At 38.6% G+C, this 20,827-nt stretch overlaps 1 protein-coding gene across 1 annotated transcript; it reads right to left on the bottom strand.

Moving 5' to 3' along the window:
* Nucleotides 1-17,540: 17,540 nt before the first annotated feature.
* On the bottom strand, nucleotides 17,541-20,136 carry LOC122787916. The gene is given in 5 exon segments (XM_044054842.1): nucleotides 17,541-18,646; nucleotides 18,735-18,776; nucleotides 18,839-18,935; nucleotides 18,938-19,200; nucleotides 19,272-20,136. Coding segments are annotated over 5 exon segments (2,304 nt in total). The 3' UTR covers nucleotides 17,541-17,609.
* Between the last annotated feature and the right edge of the window lie 691 nt (nucleotides 20,137-20,827).

The following is a 20,827-nucleotide window of genomic DNA, read 5'->3' as shown; positions in this document are numbered from 1 at the left end:
ATTGCAGAGCTGTCAAAATTATAAAATGTCTGTGTAAGATTCTACCCGAGGGAATGAGTTACTGGGTAAGGTGCAGGCTTCCTACTTTGTTTAATTTTTCAAGTTTTATTTCTTGGAAAGGTAAATGACATGGCTAGATTTATAATTACACAGATTTTGGTGCACACATTCAACATGCAAAGTATTAACAGACTCTACCTATATGTTATGTCAGGTTGTTATTCAGTGCCACACAGGTCACTATGAACAGACAATAGTATACTGTTCTCAAGAGGGGCCATCCTATTTAGACAGAGTCCGGCTACTGTACCCATCTGACTTCATAAGATGAGGTGTATTCAACCAAAGGATTGTTTCTAATTTTGTTTTCAAATAGTGTGGCTGATTTTTTTGGCTTTTTTTTTGCCTGCTTTTTGGTCCTTAAACATTCTTGCCTCAGGCCATGGCTACATTGCAATGTATTATGAAACACATTTTGTTTATTCTTCCCCTAGATTTGTTAACAATACTAGTGCTGGGATCAACAGTTCAGAGTAATAGTGAGTGTGGAAGAGAGGTGAAGAAGAGAGTACAGGCAGGGTGGAATGGGTGGAGAAGAGTGTCAGGAGTGATTTGTGACAGACGGGTATCCGTAAGAGTGAAAGGGAAGTTCTACAAGAGTGTAGTGAGACCAGCTATGTTATATGGGTTGGAGACAGTGGCATTGACAAAAAGGCAGGAGTCAGAGCTGGATGTGGCAGAGTTAAAGATGTTAAGATTTGCAATCGGTGTGACTAGGATGGATAGGATTAGGAATCGGTATATTAGAGGGTCAGCTCATGTTGGGCAGTTTGGAGACAAAGCAAGAGAGACGAGATTGTGTTGGTTTGGACATGTGCTGAGGAGGGATGATGGGTATATTGGGAAAAAGATGCTAAGGATGGAGCTGCCAGGTAAGAGGAATAGAGGATGGCCTAAGATAAGGTTTATGGACGTGGTGAGAGAGGACATGCAGGCGGTTGGTGTGACAGAGCAAGATGCAGAGGATAGGAAGAAATGGAAAGAGATGATCAACGGAAAAGAGAATGATGATGACTAGTGCTGTCTTATATTTGCTAACAGTGTCAACCCTCCTACATAACTGGTTATGAAAGGTGTTTTACTCTTGTCATGCATCATCTTTACATCATTTTATTTTTTTTCGGGGGGGGGTCTTTGTTTCTTTAAAAGTCAGTAAAAAGTTCAGTAATGTGTGGTAAATGTTATTAAACACCCCCCACCCCACACACACACACACAATGTGAATTAGAACGGGTACCAAGGAGGAGGATAAGAGCTTGGTGTGGGTCGAAGTACTGCCACGGCTTATACTCTGAAGACTGTAAAGCAACCAAATATTGAGATCTATTCCTACAATTTTGTGCAAGTAAAACCAAATAGCCTGTCTGACGCAGGAGCAGAAATGGTGAATTAGAGAGCAGAGATTAAGAGGAGCTCTATGTAAATGCATTTTGGTATTCTTATAAGTGTTACAGGTACTCAACACAGGGCAGGTAAACAAGGTAAAAAGGGCAAAATGTAATAACTGCTTAAAGTGCCACAGCCAGCAAGTTTTTGCATTTGTTTGGGACTTGTGGCCAAAAGCCACACAAATATCACAGAAGAGCCATGATGACCATATGTACTAATGGAAATTATTTATACATGATCTACTCTGCCCCATGCTGACCAGTATAAGAACTTCATCTTTCAATCAGTTATATAGGGGAATATGATGATGGGAGGTTTTAAATATCAGGGACAAGAGGTGCATGTTTGTTTAGCTCAAAGTGTTTCACCATTTTTAAATATCAGTGTTGTAGTCACTCCGTCACATAAGCATTCTGAAGTTTTGTTTACCATTTCTCATGCATAAGTCTGTAGCAGGTTCTAGTAATTTACTAACAGTGTTACAGATTTTGTCAATGCTAGTTGTGTCGGTGTTCAAAGGTGCAGCAAAACTTGTTAAATAATCAGAACAAGTAAAGTCTCTATGAAGAGATGTAAAAATGACAGTAACAGAAACAATGAAGTTTCAGGAGGAATCCTCAGCTAAAAGTTACTGTATAATGGTGGCTGTGGGATTCATGGGACAAGGACGTTGTACTGAAAAGAGAGTGGACAGAAAATGTAAAGTAGATAGAAAACGGAGTCTTGTTACAGTGTAGGCAAGACAAATATTGTAAGACTGGAAGAGCAAAGTAGCTCTTATCTGTCATCAGAGTCAGACTGAGTTACAAACTATGACATGTGCGGCTGCAGCCAGTTTTGCTCTTTTAGTAATTGCAGTGCCAATCTATTTTCCTCTCATAAGTAAACTTAGGAGGGTGTTTAATAGGAAACTAGGTGCACACAGTATCAGCTGTTTGTAGGGATTAGTTTGTCCTGTTCTGTTCCCTTGGTGGCATTTATTTGTTCAGTACAAATCCACACAACACGCAGGATTCAGAAAAGACCTATACAAGTGCAACTGTTACATTCTCAGGATATTTACCCTGGCTTAACTCATATACCCTGAACCAAATGTAATGCACTACGTGGTCAATAATAATGACACAAATTAGTGAAACCGCTACCCACATACACATACAGAGCAATTCAAGGTACAGATAAGAAATGCTGTTAAAGGAAAATACAACAGAAGTAAACAAGTGGAAAGACAGAAAGAGCTCTGAAAAGCAATATCCAGTGCTTGATGGCAGGTAGAGTAATGGGTACAGGATCTAACACAGTGACCATCAAAAGTGACAGACATAGCTGGTTGGTCCCACCATGGCACTATCAGGGCAGACTGACAGTTTGCTGATTCACAAACACAGAAGATGTACACTGACACTAACTGAGAAGAACCAAAGATATGAGAGTTTAATCTTGATACCTACAAGCACTATCTGCAAGAGTTCATGCTTCAGGCTCAGAGACAGATGTGACAACAGTTATGTGCTTGGTAATCATGAGCACCCCTCCAAAACTAGCCTGGGGATATTCTGGCATCCTTCAGGCATCTACCTCAGATACCACGCCCAATGCATACTGCATGGCTCACACATATTGACAAGTGTATGCACATTAACAGCCTATTCACTCTTCAGATAGGTGTCACCACACCTGTGCAAATGGTATGTCGTGGCTGTGCTGCCAGAGGCTTATGGTGCCTGTAGACATCTCTTTGAGCCTACTCAGTACACTATTTTAATGCACCCAAAAGTCCTAGAAGGTGATGTTATAAACTCTCATACCATTTTTGTGATGTGAATGTCGGCATCATGCAATGCACAGATGCAGACCTACCAAGATAAGTGCACTCCTACAAAATCTGTGTAGCAGTACAAGGGCTTTTTTTGGGGCTATGGCATAACTGAGCCACCAAAATCCCATACCATACAGATATGATAGCAACTGTATGATGACTAGTGGTGTTACTCTATATAGACATCTGCAGGGCATTGAGTGATTTCTACCACCATACACCACAAACCCTAATAAGCAATGCTGGGCTAGCAGATCATATTTGAGGCAGATTCATGTCCTATGCAAAATGTAGGTGCTGTGAGTGCAGTGTCCTGCTGCACTGTCATCCACAGACATATGCTTGATTTAGATACAGGTGCTGCATGGAGCATACCATAATGATGTGGGCTTGACACTGCAGCACAATGTTACTGTACACATAAGTACAGTCTACCATCATGACTCCCATACCAGATGTGACGTACTATGGGAGAGTGAAAAGCATACTGCGTGTGTGTTGGAGGGGGGCTGATTTCTACACATCTGAGACATGCCAATTTTTAATAACTCATAATGTTATTTGCATGAGCTACATTCAAAGAGATTTTCAGGCTACCAACTAGGGGAAATGGGCTACAATCCCAGTAGGTTACATACTGGGAATGGATGTAGCACCTCATGCATCAATTCACAAAATGCATTTGCTGCATGCAGCTGTACATCTATTCATCTCTTGTAAGACATTGCCTGTTCTGTTAAAACTAGGTCTTTCAGCTGTTCTTCAAAGTAAAGTATCTACTTCAATATTCTCCCGCGGTGGTGGTGCTGCGGTAGCGTTGTCGCCTCACAGTAAGACACTGTCCGGTTCGATCCTCAGCTAGAGTGTCTTCTGCGTGGAGACATGCGTGGATGGGCGCACCTTCGTTGAAGGTTGTGCGTCAGGCCTGGCAAGCTGGTACGTAAAAATCAACTGCCAATCATTAGCGGACCGGAGTTCCACTGTGGCAACCCCTAACCGGGAAAAGCCGAAAGAGACAAACAAATCTACTTCAATATTCTGTGGCACAAAGGGACGGCTATAAAACAAATAATGTGTAGAGTAGTTTTCAGTACAAGTATCTTGTACTTTGTGCCCCAAGGAGAAGCAGAAGGATATGTGCAAATCCTAGATCATGGTGCAGAAAAAGAATGCCATGGCTGTGTTTTTACAATGCATGCCTAGTATGCCTGATACAATACTGCCTGAACAACACCACTGGCATGTTTACAGGATAATTCTCTCTCCTCATTGAGAAGGCAGGGCACCTTATCGTCACTGACACTATCCTGCAGTTTTTGTATACTGAGCTCACTTTTCATAGGTGGTTAATAGGTGTACACTAGGCTAACAAAGGTAAGCCTAGCCATGCATCCCAGATGTATCCCACAATTCTTTTGAGCCTTAGACATTATTTTAAGGGGTACATGGTATGACTTGCAGACTGCCTCTATCCATTAAAGACAGAGGTGCTAGACCTGGGGTGAATTTGATTTCCCATGCACTGGTCCAGGTTACACTTAAAAAGGGGTTATAGAAGAATTCTGCTTCACATGAACAGGAAGCTGTTCAGAGGAGGTGAATTCTTTGATGCGCATACCTATCCCAACAGTTTGTCCTAGTTATATCACAAGCAAGGTTCAAGTCCCTAGATCGAGTAGTTCTGATGCCATTGGTTTTGCTGATGTGCAAAAGGTCCATCAGAGCAGGATCCAATGATGCCTTGTATGCCAGGCACAGATCACCTCTCAACAGTCTGTAATAAACTGAATAAAGATATGGGCTTTGAGGCAATCTGCAAAGGACATGTTGTTTACACCCTGTATTCTTTTTTGTGAGGAACCTCTATGGACATTCTAATTGTTGCATGCACCTGGTGAGGTACATAATGAAGGAGGTGTAGTACTCAGTGATGGGTCTGATGAGAGTCAGATACAAAGGAACAGTGACATATTTGGACCTAGATACCATACCCATGCTTATAAGTTGAGCAACATAGAATGATTTCCCTACTACCTTACACAAATGTTGGTCGAAAGCCAAGTTATTCTCCACATATACCCCCAAATCCCTGACTACTGGGCTCCCTTTTAAGGGTAAGTTATCAATGAGGTAGTTTCCTAGGGTGGCCGACTTCTCAAAGGGTACTGTTATGCATTTCTTCTCACTGAGTTTTAAACCATGGCTTTTGCACCAGTCATTTGTCTGTGTCAGCTCTTCTAGTTGGATGTTAATATCTTGAGGGGATTCTATGGCTGCTGCTAGTTTGCCGTCATCATCTGCAGTCTTAGACAGCAAGATGCCTTTGACATTGGCTTTAACTTCAGAGAAGTAAATATCAAAAAAGAGTGGGTCCTGCACAAGGCCCCAAGGGACTCTGCTAGTGACCGGTCTCTTTGTGGAAGTGGTCTCCTCTATCCTAGGTTCCTGAGTGCTATTTGAGAGCCAGCTGGCTATGCAGTACATAACATAGGGTTAATGCCTAACTCAATGAGTTTGCTTACAATGCCAAGTAGGGTACTATATCAAATGCCTTAGCCAGATAAAGGTAGGCAGTATGCACCATTTTGTTCTAATCTACTGCCTTTGTGACCTTTTCAAAGAAGGCTACCAGGCTGAGTAAGCATGATCTGCTTCTGGCAAAGGCAAACTGGGTTGGATTCAGCGTCTGTAGGTTTCTTATGTCATTATTAATATTTGTGATAATTCTTTTCATGGCTTTGCATATGAGACTAGTCAAACTTATGGTTCTGTAGTTCTCAGGGTCTTTTGATGGACTTCCTTTGTGCAGAGGGATACCATTGCAGTCATACACTCGTGTAGCACAAAGCTTGTCTGGAGGCTATGATTAAGTGACTCCAGAGGTCCAGATAGGTCATGCTTCAGACAATTTAGGAGGCATCCTGGGATGTTATTGGTGCCCACTGATGCAATGTTCTTAGCTTCAGAGAGCATATTTAGGACCTGCTCCCTAGTAATAGTTGGAGGGGGTTATATTTGATGGTATACTTGGAAGGCAATGGGGGGGGGGGGGTAAACTAGATCAGAATTTTTCATCCAACAGATTTTCTATATCTTCCAGCTCTGTGTAAGTGACTCCATTAACAATCAGTGCTGTGCACTATTGTGTACCACCTTTGAGGATTCAGACATAGCCTTGTGGTTGTTCTTGTCCTGGGAGGTTATCATTACCTCAAAAAGTTGACTTTGCCCACTTAGTTATTTGTTTCACCTGATAAGAGAGTTTTTATCCTGCTGGGCATTGTACTTCCTAATTTTAGCTATGAATGTTTTCCTTTGGCTGCACAGTGTTTGTTAGGATTCCACCAGTGTGGTTTGCTTTTTTGTGTTGTAGGCTTGTTTCTAGTAGCCTTTATGCGTCTATTGCCATACAGGCTATGAAACATCTCTAAGACATACAATTGTGTTCCATTTTTCTGATATTTCTGTTTCTAGACACTGAGCAGCTATAATGAGACGAAAAGTCAGTGGCATGCCTCTGAATTCTGTAATGAGTTGAGCTGGGTGGCAACTTATCTCGAGCATTAGCTCTTTCTTCAACACATCCGAATGCACACAGCATATTATTTGTGATGTTAGACATGGTAACATCCTAAATAGGGATGACCTTTAGTTAACAGGTTCCCTAAGCAAAAGAGCTGCACAGTCCCCCCCACACCACCCAGTGCCCCCATCTTTGTCTAACTACACCATCCAGATTACTTTTTTTTCTTAATTTTTCTCAAAGTATGTCTTACTCTTCAGTTTTTCCTGTATTCATTCAACACAATTTAAAGAAACCATTTCTTTACTACAAAAATTTTAAACAAATAAATACTAGAAAAACACCCCTGATAGAGTGACGCCCTAGGCGGCCACCTAGTTGGCCTATGCCTAAGGTCGGCTATGATCCTAAAGTGTTCTGGGGTACCTCAAATTGTGACAGAGTCAGTATGGTTCATAGAGAAGATACAGCCAGGCTACATCAGGGAACTTTCTGACTTGGCTCATTCTGCATATGTTGGGGGAGGGGTTGTATCACTTTTTTTAAAACATACTCAATTAGTTTCAAACATCTTAAGCTGTGAGTATTCAGAATATAGCTTTCCTATTTATATTTTTTAAAAGTCAATGCATGTTTCTGTACATACCTCTCAACTTCTTAGAGCAAGAAATCTGGACAAAGCCATAAATAAAAGTGGGACAAAGACCCAAAAATAGGGACAATTTTTAAATATTGCTCTTACAAACTTAGGAAGTTGATAGAATAATAGGTTTTCGTTAGCATGAATTTTCTGAAGGATGTGAAGTCTGAAACTCAAATGTCTGTCATTATTTTCTAACTGCAATCTGTAATGATTTACCACTAATTTGCCAGAAACCCACAAGTATATGAAAAATGAACCAAAATATGAGGCCAAAATCTGGACATTCTGCAACAATCTGTAAAGTTGAGAGGTATCGTTCTCTGCATTAAGGATGTGAGGGGAAAAGTCTAAGTATTTTTAAAGGGAAACAGGGTGCAGTTGCAGGCACAATCCAGTTAAACTCAGAAGCTTGCCTCTCTGGTGTTAGGAACTTTTGTTGAGTTGTGATATTCTGCTGTCACGGACACGTAGTATATTATTGCTACCTGTGATTTACAAAGCCTTTAGAATGTGCATCAGGTACAATTATTTAACTTAACCATATAAACATGGTTCTAGGTCTCATGGTGCTGCTTTCATTATTTGTTTTTTATATTTATTCAGTCATGTCTTATTTTATCCGTCTCATTTTAAAGTGTCTGTTCAAAACTTTATTATATAAATTACACACTAAACCCACAACATGTCAATATGTTGCCTGAAGCATGTCATATTAATCAAAAAGGAGTCACTGTCAAAATACTGTTTTATTACACAAAAAATGAATGCGTTATTGTATACAACAAACTTTAGATTCAAACAGGTAAACATTATTTTGATATGTTCTGAGTCGAATGAAATACTGAAGCACTCATTTAACATCTCAACAAAAATACTTTAAGATAAATATGATCAGCATTTAAAGATAACATTACTGTTGTTTTCTCATGTTTAAAAGACTTCAAAATTTGAAGGCTAGCAGTCTTGTTACTTATGCATTCCCTCCTTGATTCTCTGTTCTATTAAACAAATTAAGTTTTTTATCTTGACTATATTAGCTTCGTCATCCCTCTTTTAGAAGTCTAGTAACTTATTTTTCTTTTCTTTTCCATAAAATAATGGTTCGTATTATAAACAGACCCAGATAAAACAAACTTCAAGAGAATTTATTACGTAAGCGCTTTCGGAAACACAGTTAGTACTTTTCCTTCTTCAGACAAAATAAAATGGGAACACATTTCTTATTTAAAGGATATGAACATCTTTACGCTATAGAGAAGAACGATCAAATTAATGCTTTAGCCAGGCATGTAGATGTTTTTCCAGAGCATTCCTTCAAATTTTCAGTGTTACATCAGGTTAGAACCGACGAAAGAGGTGGCCCTTGGCAATTAAACCTCGAATTAGAAGAATTAAAATGGCAGATTAGGACAGCCTCACACATCCCTCCAGGTCTCAATGAGACCATTTCCATCAAGTGTCTACTTAAACTTTTATCATTTAAAAGATAGGCATTTGTGTCGGGAATTGAAATTCTAGTTATTTATTAATTTACTTTTAAACTTTGATAATTTAGTTTGTATATCAAAAACGCATTGTTTTGATGTCTAAAAGGCTTAGTGGTTTTGTATTGGAGGCTATTTCTATTGTAAAATATTTTTGTATTTTTTAACCGAGTTGCCTTTTTTACTGTGACATTCTGGTTTTAGCAGAAAATCTTTTTGGTGGTTGTTATTGCCTTAAAATTATTTTGCAATTAGCATGGAGGATTGTTGCCAATTAAGATGCTAATTAATTGACTTAAGATCCTTTAAATAAGAAATGTGTTCCCATTTTATTTTGTCTGAAGAAGGAAAAGTACTAACTGTGTTTCTGAAAGCGCTTACGTAATAAATTCTCTTGAAGTTTGTTTTATCTGGGTCTGTTTGCCTCACTTTTTGGTTTTCCTAGTTCGTTGCTGCTTGGTTGTCTTGGTTTCGTGATGTCAAGGGAGGCTGACCCACAAAACACTCAACTATCGCTGTTTTCCCCTAATGTTAATGAGGGGAATCTTACCAACACCTCTGGAGAGGCAAATGCCACTGGAGATTTAACAGCCCTTCTACAAGCTTTAATGGGCCGTGTAGATAGCCTGACGCAAAAAGTTGAAGGTTTAACTGTTTCCGCTAAAAGAGGGAACGATTGTCATCCGACCCTGCTTGCTGCTGGGAACCTAGCAGGGTCGGGAGGTTTGTCAACAACCACGTTTGCACACGCTGCTTCTCCTTTGAACAGGGAGAACAGTGAGAATCCTCTAAACATTCAAAATATTCATCCTGGCCAGAGGAACAACGCGCAACCAGGGCCAGCTACTTCACGCTCAGGCATTTTGAGCAACAACGGAGGGAATAACATTAAGGGTCCACCAACGCAAATGTCCTTTTTAAAAAAGGAGAACTTCTTTTCTGAAACAAGGTCTTTTTCGGGGGATTCAGCTCAACCGACTGGCCAACACAATTTACCATTACTATTCATGTTTTTGATAATAAACTGTTTTGTTGCAGGAAACTGCAACTTGAAATTGGGTACTTGGAAGAATGCCTTAACAAAGAAATTGTGCCTAAAGGGCTCAGACAATGGCGTTACCCTGTTGGCCTAATTGACAAGTCTGATTTCCACTTAGAACTTCTTGCTTTATTCAATAAGCAAGGTTTTGAATTTATTAGGTTGTTAATTAAAAACTATAAAACTGAGGTTGTTGCACTTAAAACTGACCTTGAAATTTTAGAAAAAGACATCACTTCTGACGTTGATTTTTTACGTTATAAATATGAATACCTAAGGGTGTTCTCGAGTATTGATGTTACCATTATGAAACTAACTGGGGCTAAGCGAAAGAAAATTGCCAGGGTATTCAACAATACAACTCTGGTAGCGCTTACCCTGTCCCCCCATTGGTTTTTACAACAAATGTGGCTAATTGTTCCAACTCTAATGGTTCTGCATCTGACAATGAATTGTTTGATACAGATTGTGTTGAGGGTAATGTACCCCACGACCTAAGGAGGAGTGAGCGGATTAAGAACCAGAACAATGCACAAGGGCTCGATAGCAACCGAGCACCAAGGTTTAACAATAATTATAACAATCAGGAGGTACGTGGCAACAACTCTTGTGAGGCCAACAATTCAGGTGCTGATATTTATCAGCAGGAATTTCAGGGTTTTCAGAGGCGCCAGACCAACGGCTCCAACAACCCGAGGACACCCAATCAACAGGGTCGTTCTCGGAAGAGAAGGAACCAACGGAGAAGTTAAGGGACAATAAATCCCCTGCACCCTATGTTTTAACTAATTCAGCAGGGGATTTTTTCCTATATAACTTTTCTGACATTTCTTTTCCTCAGGACATTATTGATTTTTTTTCCTTAGGTTTAACCTTTGTTCCTGATACTAGGATGGATTTGGTAACCACTATAATGGATCTTAAGTTATATGTTCGGAAAATTAACTTTAATGTAATGTTTGGTACACATTTGTCCTGTTTAGAACCTTTAAGAATTTCTAGTGTATTTAATCCACCATTGCACCTGACCATTGCCTCTTTTGATAAAATGTGTGAGTTAGATCTCAGGGCCTTTCATAATAACAAGTCTAGTAAGAAGGTCAACTCTCGTGCAGGAAATGTCTGTAGGCATGAATTAGAGTTTATCAAACTTCTTAAAGATTGTCGTGTACGACTTATGAAACCGGATAAAGGAGGGGGCCTTGTATGCATGAATCATTCTACCTATGTTTCATCTATGTTGACTCACTTAAATAGCCCCTCTTATCAACTGGTGAGCATTAATGAGTTGAATCATGCATATAGTAGAATTAGAAGGGTCTTGGATGATTTGTTCATCGAAAGATCTATTGATTTGGACCTCTTTAATTTTCTAAATATGCCAGCCCCCAGAGTAGCTTCTTTCTTTGGCATACCCAAAATCCACAAAAAGGTTGTTGAACCTCCCTTTAGACCAATAGTGGATGGTTGTGGTTCTGTCACCTATGGGTGTGCGAAATATGTAGACTCCATCCTCAAACCCTTGGTTGAAAATGAACCCCAAATTTGTAAGGATTCCTGGGGTTTTTTAAGAGAATTGAAGTCTATTCCCTTCAAAGAAGAATATTCATTTTTGACTGTAGACATAAGGGACTTGTACACAGTGATTCCTCAAACTTTAGGGGTTGAATGGGTTAGAGAGTTTCTTTTTGGAAGAGGTATTGACAACAATATGATTCATGTTATTGAGACACTGTTAGAGTTGGTCCTATCTAATCATTTTTTCTGGTTTGAGGGGAATTTTTATCTGCAAAAATCGGGAATAGCTATGGGCTCACCCTGCGGAGGCAGCTTCGCAAACTGCGTCCTTGCCCATTGGGAAACAACCATGCTGTTCCAAAATCCACTTTTTAAAGCAAACATCGCCTGGTACACAAGGTACCAGGATGACATGTTTATGTTATGGAAGGGCCCTCTTGCTGACGTGCAGGATTTCATCACTTCTATTTCTAGTCTCACTAATTTTTTGGAGTTCACCTTTACTGCTAAAAGTGACACTATTAACTTTTTAGACATTTTGTTAAGTAAAAGTAACATAGAGAAAAGATTTAAGAGTTCCATCTATAGGAAGCCCACCTATTCCAACTCCTTTCTTCATTTTACTAGTTCTCATCCATACCATCAGAAGAAAGGAGTTGTTAAGGGTCAGTTGGTTAGAGCGGCCAGAATGATTTCGGATGAGAAAGATTTTTTGGAAGAATGTGGACTGTTAGAAACCATGTTTCTAAGAAGAGGTTATCCTGCCCCTCTTTTGGCCGCTCTTTCCCTTGAAGTCATGGATAAGAGACGTTCGGGTTATTTTAAGCCACTTTTAGTTAGACAAGAAGAAGATTTTCTGACTAGAAGTAATGATGACAATGTTAATTTTGTTAACAATGATAATCATTATATGATGAAAGATCCTGACCAAACAACAAGATTTTTTTGTACTTTTAACATTGATGTCCCTTTTATAAGGGACACTTTGTATAAAAATTGGGCAGTCATCCAGGAGAACTCTTCTTTATACAAAATTTTAGGGGACAGACCCAGTATTACCTTTAGGCGAGGTAAAAATTTGAAAACTCTACTGTAATATTCAAACACTTTTAACAGTAATAAGAGGAAAGGAATGGCCAAATGTGGCAGATGTAAGCAATGTAGGTTTCTTAATTTAGAAAAGCAAATAGTATTAAGAGACGTTTGTTATAAAATTCAAATGTTCTATTCATGTGACTCTGAATGTGTAGTCTATTGTGCCTGTTGTCAGAAATGTAATTCATTTTACATCGGAAAAACAGAAAGAAAGCTGAGAAAATGCATTTATGAACATCTTTACGCTATAGAGAAGAACGATCAAATTAATGCTTTAGCCAGGCATGTAGATGTTTTTCCAGAGCATTCCTTCAAATTTTCAGTGTTACATCAGGTTAGAACCGACAAAAGAGGTGGCCCTTGGCAATTAAACCTCGAATTAGAAGAATTAAAATGGCAGATTAGGACAGCCTCACACATCCCTCCAGGTCTCAATGAGACCATTTCCATCAAGTGTCTACTTAAACTTTTATCACTTAAAAGATAGGCATTTGTGTTGGGAATTGAAATTCTAGTTATTTATTAATTTACTTTTAAACTTTGATAATTTAGTTTGTATATCAAAAATGCATTTTTTGATGTCTAAAAGGCTTAGTGGTTTTGCATTGGAGGCTATTTCTATTGTAAAATATTTTTGTATTTTTTAACCGAGTTGCCTTTTTTACTGTGCCATTCTGGTTTTAGCAGAAAAACTTTTTGGTGGTTGTTATTGCCTTAAAATTATTTTGCAATTAGCATGGAGGATTGTTGCCAATTAAGATGCTAATTAATTGACTTAAGATCCTTTAAATAAGAAATGTGTTCCCATTTTATTTTGTCTGAAGAAGGAAAAGTACTAACTGTGTTTCCGAAAGCGCTTACGTAATAAATTCTCTTGAAGTTTGTTTTATCTGGGTCTGTTTGCCTCACTTTTTGGTTTTCCTAGTTCGTTGCTGCTTAGTTGTCTTGGTTTCGTATTATAAATGTTTAAACTGGTTGTAAAGTAAATGTAGCAAAAAGAAATGGACTGCACTATGTTAAATAAAGATGGCTAATGGTAGATGAGTATGCAGTTTGAAGCTAAGCTCTCTCAGACACTTGTCTGTAGACTACAACATTTTATGTCACAAAACCTGAAATATGAATGGCTTGCAAGATAAGTGTCACATAAAAATGATAAAATCTGAAAAATATAAAACCTTTCCTAAAAACATGGTACTGATTTTGGAGAAAACAAATTAAATGAATTCAAAGTCTTCAGAGTATTTCATTTTGGTTTCTTTGAAATAAAATTGTGTCTTTAATCCTTGTATTTAACTTGGTACTGAATAATAAATATAGATGAATTTATTTGATCATTTTCAGACTGCAGCTTTATTATATTTTTTATTTATTTGTTTAATTTTATTTGATTTATTAACTGTATTATTTTTAAAATCAAATTGTAGCCTGCAATGGATAAAACAGCAATTATTTATGTTTGGTTGTAGGGAGAAGTATTATAGCAATAACCCACGCCTGGGTGTGGGTAATGCTGGATTTACCCATGGTTGGTGTGGTTTGGTCACGAGGGCAAAGCCCGAGTGACCAAACAAAGCCAACCGTGGGTAAATCCAGCATTACCTACACCCAGAAGTGGATTATTGCTATTATAAAATGACATTATTTAAGAAAAAAAAAAATTACTTTTCTTAAATAATGGCATTGTATAATGCCTCCTTGCTGCCCTTCTGTAGCTGTCTGGTATTCTGCTGCAGTTCTGATGTACTGCGCATGCGCATGCCTACGCAGTACATCAGAGCTGTGGGCAAAAGCAACGGAGAAATCAAGATCTCCGTTGCTTTTTAAAAACTGTTTTGCTATGTTAAATGAGTTTAACATAGCGAGACAGCTTTAAAAAAAGCAACGGAGAATATCCATTGCTTTTTTAAAGCTGTCTCACTATGTTAAACCCATTTAACATAGTGAGACAGTTTTGAAAAAAGCAACGGAGAAAGCAAGATCTCTGTTGCTTTTTAAAAACTGTTTCGCTATGTTAAATGAGTTTAACATAGCGAGACAGCTTTAAAAAAAGCAACTGAGAATATCCGTTGCTTTTTTAAAGCTGTCTGGCTATGTTAAACCCATTTAACATAGCGAGACAGATTTGAAAAAAGCAACGGAGAAAGCAAGATCTCCGTTGCTTTTTAAAAACTGTTTCGCTATGTTAAATGAGTTTAACATAGCGAGACAGCTTTTAAAAAAGCAATGGAGAATCTCCGTTGCTTTTTTAAAGCTGTCTCGCTATGTTAAACACGTTTAACATAGCGAGACAGTGTGAAGCAACGGAGATCTTGCGTTCTCCGTTGCTGTAAAAAAAAAAGAGTTATAGTAATGGAAAAAGTCCAGGTGACCGGACCTTTTTCCATTACTATAACTCTGATTTACAACGTGCACGTTGACCAATCAACGTGCACGTTTTTGAATATTTAATGGGGGGTCGTTGTATAATAAGACATTTCTTACAGGGAAGGTAGACTGAACAGACAAAAAATATTACATTGCTAGCTGCTGCACCTGACTGGCCTTCCTGTGTACTTCATTCTTGGGAACAGCAGGAAATATATACCATTTGCCACAGGGTTTGTGCTTATGGAAACATGTTTTCACAGTGGTAATAACAGGAGTCTGTGGGTTTCACAGGATACAGTACAACCCAGTGGCTCTTTGGCTTGACATTTTACATGATCTGTTTAAAACTATGGAGAGCACAGAACCCCCAACTCAAATAAACTCAAAATACTAACCAAACTAAACTGAGAACTGAAGAGTATACTGACAAGAAACTACAAATAACTGATAAAAAGTCCTCAGCTTATAAATCACATAGACTGTTAACGACATAAATGTAGAAATATAATCATGAGCTTCTGAAAAGTGCTTGTTGAGATTTTAACTCTCCTTTCACTTTAGGAAAGCTAATTTTTATTTTTTTGTTTATTTATTGACATTTGTTAACCGGGTTAGTCCAGCTGGGCTAGTAGCCCATTTTCAGTGGAGACCCAAGGAGAAAAGCTGCAGTTAATTATCAGTTTCAGTTATGGGTTTTAACCACTAAAGTCTCATGTTTAAAAATAAATATAGAAAACCCTTCAGGGTACTGTGGTTAACCCATTACTATATATCTTATACAAAAAATGTAAAAAAACAAAAAAATGAGGACTGCAAAGAATAGTTTCCTAACGTTTAAAGCAGCATGTAAAAACATTGCATTTATTCAGGAAAATAGGCCTGCTTTGTAAGGCTGTAGAGCAAAACCATGAATGGCATAAACTGAAGAAAAATAGACAGAGCACTTTTAATACCAAACATAGCACTGAGTATAACCACAAAGAACTGCAGCACTTGTTTGAGGGCTGCAGGTATGTAGGGGCATATATGTGCTGCTTCACAGAAGAATTGCATCATCACAGTAGGAAGGGGCGCAACTCCTTTTATTAATTTTTGTTACAGTTACTGTTGATCCTGAGGTAGTAGCCTGCATTGTCAGCTGTAATGATGAACATGGACCACTAGACTGAAAACTGACCCCACTAGATCTCTAATAAGCTGTTACTGGGGCTCTACTCTCTGGATGTGGCAGCAGAGAGAAAGACAGTGGGTGCATGTCTTCCTCCTGTAACAGGTAATGCGGTTCTTCTAGGATACTGTCAGTCCTTCCCTTATCTTCAGTATTGCTGAAACTCTAGATATGGAGCTTAACTCAAAGCCATGCAGTTCATGATTAAGTTCAATACAGATCCCACAGGAAAGTGTTAGAAATCAGGATAAAAATATCCCTGATCAGTAAATCCAGTATGCTTATTAAAGATTCATAACCTAGATTTCAGCTTTTCTAAGGAGTGATGTAGGATGGCAGTGCAGTATTGCAAAGCTGCAACTAATTACTACACTACTGTCATGGTACCAATGTTAGGTGGGGATGCTGTCCTCCACATAGGCTTCACTGGATCAAAGGTTAATAGAGCAGTTCCTCTAAGTGCTACAGCAGCAGGGAAGCTCGTTGTGAGAATGTGTACTTAACCTTCAGTGAACACATCTGTGAACCTGAAAAGCTGAAACATCTTGACATCTTAATGTGGACATGATTTACTGTGATACTAGACTAGGTACAGTATCCTGCTTCTTTGAGGACACATACATACATACATACCAAGGAACAAGTGCATGACCACCGGAAGCTGAAACATCCTTACATATGAATGTTGATATGACCCTTAGTGATACTGGATACTGTGTCCTGCCTCTGTGAGTATAAAGGAATACCAGAGAACACATATGTGAGCTTTAAAAGCTGAAGCACATTCACTTCTGAACGTGGACATTTCTTACTGTTCCTTGGTACTGTGTCTTGCCTCTGTGAGTATAAAGAAATACCACAGAACACGTGAGCTTTACAAGCTGAAGCACATTCACATCCGAATGTGGATATTACGTTGTGATACTGGGTACTGTGTCCTGCCTCTGTGAGTATAAAGAAATACCACAGAACACGTGAGCTTTACAAGCTGAAGCACATTCACATCTGAATGTAGACATTTCTTAGTGATACTGAGTACTGTGCTCTGCCTCTGTGAGGCACTGAATCTTGCCTGTTTGAGGGAAGATGACAGTAAAACCAGATTTAGCAAACGTGCATTATGCAGAAGCTGACACAAATTTGATAGCACATGAGAAGGCTAACCCAATTTCAACCCTTTCAAGCTACCTATTTAATTTAAGATTCAGTTTGGAAGGCACAATCCCTACAACTAATTGCAAACAGCCATAAGTAATGACAATACTTTTCATCTGAGGAATTGCCTGGCAGTTAAACAGATGTGGTGTCCCTGGCATATCCCTGATTGATAGGAAAAAGCACTGCCACATGTGGTGGTAGCTTTTATGAATAATGTTTCAGGGAATTCATTACTTTTTTAAATTGAAAGAGAAAATACTTTTTCGAGCTAATGTGTTAATAGTGATTATTTTACAGTTAATTACTGCAAAGTCAAATCCAATTCTCATTTCTTGGTTGCCAGTTAGTCACCGGTGGTACCACCAATATGTATCTTCGTTCTTAGAATCCTTGTGGTATCACTTTTAAAATTAATAGGGTATTCCACAAGCCATTTCCAAAAGTTCAGGAGTGTCTCCTTTGCTTTATCTTTCCATCCTTTTGCCCTTTGTGTTTGAGCTTGGTATTGTTTCCATTGTTCTGGTAGTAACTGCTCTTTATGAGCAATTTTGTCTATCAACACAGCTTGCTCCCTTACAGTTTTAAGTGATTCTATGCGATCCATATAACCAGGTTTTTTTTCTGTTTTTTCAGCTTCAATCAGCAAGTCAATGTACTGGGGCATGGAGAGTGGGTTTCCTTTCAGTGCTATTTCTTCTAGACGTGAAACACACTCTGAGGACACTTCAATGAGTTCAAGTACAATGCTTCCAACGCCTGCAAATTCATCTAAAAGCTTATCAATAATTTGTTGGGTACTCAGTTTTGCACCATGAGCTTTTTCATATTTTTGTTTCAGTTCATCTGTTGTTTTTTGTACCTTTTTCTGCACATATTCCCACCTGTACGTTTGATTAAAGTGAACACTCCAATAACACTTCCCAGGGCAAGCTGTGCAGTATCCATTGCTGCCCATTGCGGCACATCCATGTTTTCCATCATCATTGGGAATAGCACAGGGATAATGGCAAGTGTAATGACACTTTTGGCAGTTGGTAATATAACCTGTGCCTGTGATAGGCTTCTGTACTGGCACCGTTATTTCTACTTCATACACAAAATGTTTGTTTGCATCTCTGTCAGCTTCATGCTGCTCCAGAATGTTCTTTGTTTTTCTGATTTCATCTAGTTTAGCAAGTCCAGCTTGTACTTGAAGCTGTATGCCCTCAATAGCCGTCTCAAGTTGTTTTCTTTGTTTGAGTACCTCTTTTGTCAAAAATAAACTCCTTGTTTCCATTTTAAACAGAGCAGCAAAAATGTATTCATGCTGTTCTTCCCATCTTCCAGAACAGCTTGTCAAAATTATCATATTTGTCATCACTATCTTCTTCATTTGATTTTCTGGTTATCAAATTGTCAACAAACAGAACAGAGTTGTTAAATTTAAAATGAGTGGAAAATCCATCTTTGTCTTTTGGACATGGTATACTTGAGTTCTTTATAGCTTCAAGGACAGGTGGCCTTTGGCCATCTGCAAATGTAACCAGAATCTGTGTGTTATTTTCCAAAAATGAAAAGGACTGACTCAAAAACATTTCTGGGTATGTGTTAAGCGAGCCAATGAAGCCTGGGTTACAAAACACACGGCATCAATTTGGTCAATGCCCCATGGATTTGAGAAAAAAACTGATGGATCTGTTCCATGATCTCTCTGTCTCTTGATATTCCCCTAGTATCCCCAAACCCTGGTGTATCAATAATTGTAAGTGTGTAAGGTACTTGGAATCCATCCTGGTGATTAATTTCATAAGCAGTTACTACAGATGTTTGACTTTCAGATACTGAGGTAGAAGTGCTCTCTTCTATTATTCTGAATCTACAATCATCATTCCATGCCACTCCCAGGATATAGTTAACCATCCCAATTATAAGGGTGGTTTTATCTGCCCCATTTGCTCAAACAACCATAACTGATTTTTTGCTTTGTTTCTTTCTTTTCCCTAATACACATTTTTGTAACATTTGCCCTTATAGAATGTTTTGTTTAGAGGGACTGCATAAACTGAAAGTGTTCCTTTTTCAATAAGCTTGCTGTCTTTCAGAATATTCTCAATTGGCCTTTTCCCACAAGCTTCAGATAATGTTGATACTGTTAGTTTTTCACTTGTGTCACTTTTACCTGATGTTCCACAACTGGCAAATACACTGATAATATATGATGTATCAGGTTTCAGTGCCTCTAGGGCACATCTTGTCTCATCTTCGTGTGTCTGTTTCTGGACCCAGGTGTCTGCACATTCCTCTGGAGTTTGTTGACTAGTAAATTCTTTGTATTCAGTGATGTAGTGACTGATACTGACTTCTTCTCCTACCACAGAAGGTCTAACCCAAACAATTGTTACAGCAGATAACTCTTTCTGATACAGAGAAAGTTCAGGTGGGAAGCATGGAAGTGTTTTCATAATGCTGCTCATGTTACTAGCCTTACTAATGCCAGCCTTGCAAACTGCTGTACATTTGAACCTGTAGTGGGTATTTGGCAGCAAGCCAGAAATTGTGACCAACTGAATCTCACTTGGAGGTCCAATTGGTACCCAGTTTTGCTTTTCTGGAATGCAGTACTCTACTCTGTAATGTAATACATTGTTTGCTCCATAGTTTGGCATCCCCATCTTTATTGTTAGGGTGCTATATGTTGCACTATAGAGGATAGCTACATCAGGCTGTGATGGGGTTTCAAAATGATCACTAATTATGATTCCCTGTTCATATAAGTAAATAGAAGCACCAGTGTGTTCTCTGTTATTCACAGCAGCTACAATAAATGTGGTATTTTGTGCAGTCTGATTAGCTCCTGCAAATTCTATAAATAATTTTGCCTGTTCTCTCATGCTCTAACTCACTGGCACTGAGAGAGACCAGGGATCCTCTCCTGATTTCATATCATTAGATCTGATATTGTCAATTTCTCATCTCATCCTCACATATGGGTCCTGATCCAATCTATCGGATCCAACTTGGCTGTTACTAAGCTTATGGCAACCAAAAAGCTCTTGGATACCTTGCCCTACCCACAATGCATCTGTCTCCATTACCTCAGATCTTGTTTGCTGCTTTGCAAAGACATGGTCTGATCAGCTAGCTCTTGGTTATCAGATTGTATTATTTAAACATTTTTCCTCTTTAGTCTAAATTTCTCTATATTTTTTTCGTCTCTCCCTTATCATTTAGGATCTATCTTTTACAGTAACCATCTTTATTTAGGTTACTTTCACTTTCTCTCTTTCTCTTTCTTTCCCGCCAGCGACCGTCTTTTTGTAGGTTAATTCTCTTCCCCTTTACCCTTAAGGGTATTTCTTAGCTACTATTGTTAGTAGTTCTCCCTTTCCTTTACTTCAATCTATCTTTATTAAAAAAATAAATAAATAAATAAATAAACCTTCCTCTGTCCTTTTCTCTAAGTGTGTGTGTGTGTGTGTGTGTGTGTGTGTGTGTGTGTGTGTGTGTGTATGTGTGATTGGATTCTCTGTCTGATTTTTTTCTTGTGTTATGGCAAATAAGCAAGAGAAACCTGCTCGCTTC

This window comes from Protopterus annectens, chromosome 13.part0, assembly GCF_019279795.1.
Source record: "Protopterus annectens isolate FY-2018-M chromosome 13.part0, PAN1.0, whole genome shotgun sequence".
Classification (NCBI taxonomy): domain Eukaryota; kingdom Metazoa; phylum Chordata; order Ceratodontiformes; family Protopteridae; genus Protopterus; species Protopterus annectens.
This window is presented reverse-complemented; position numbering and strand designations above follow the sequence as displayed.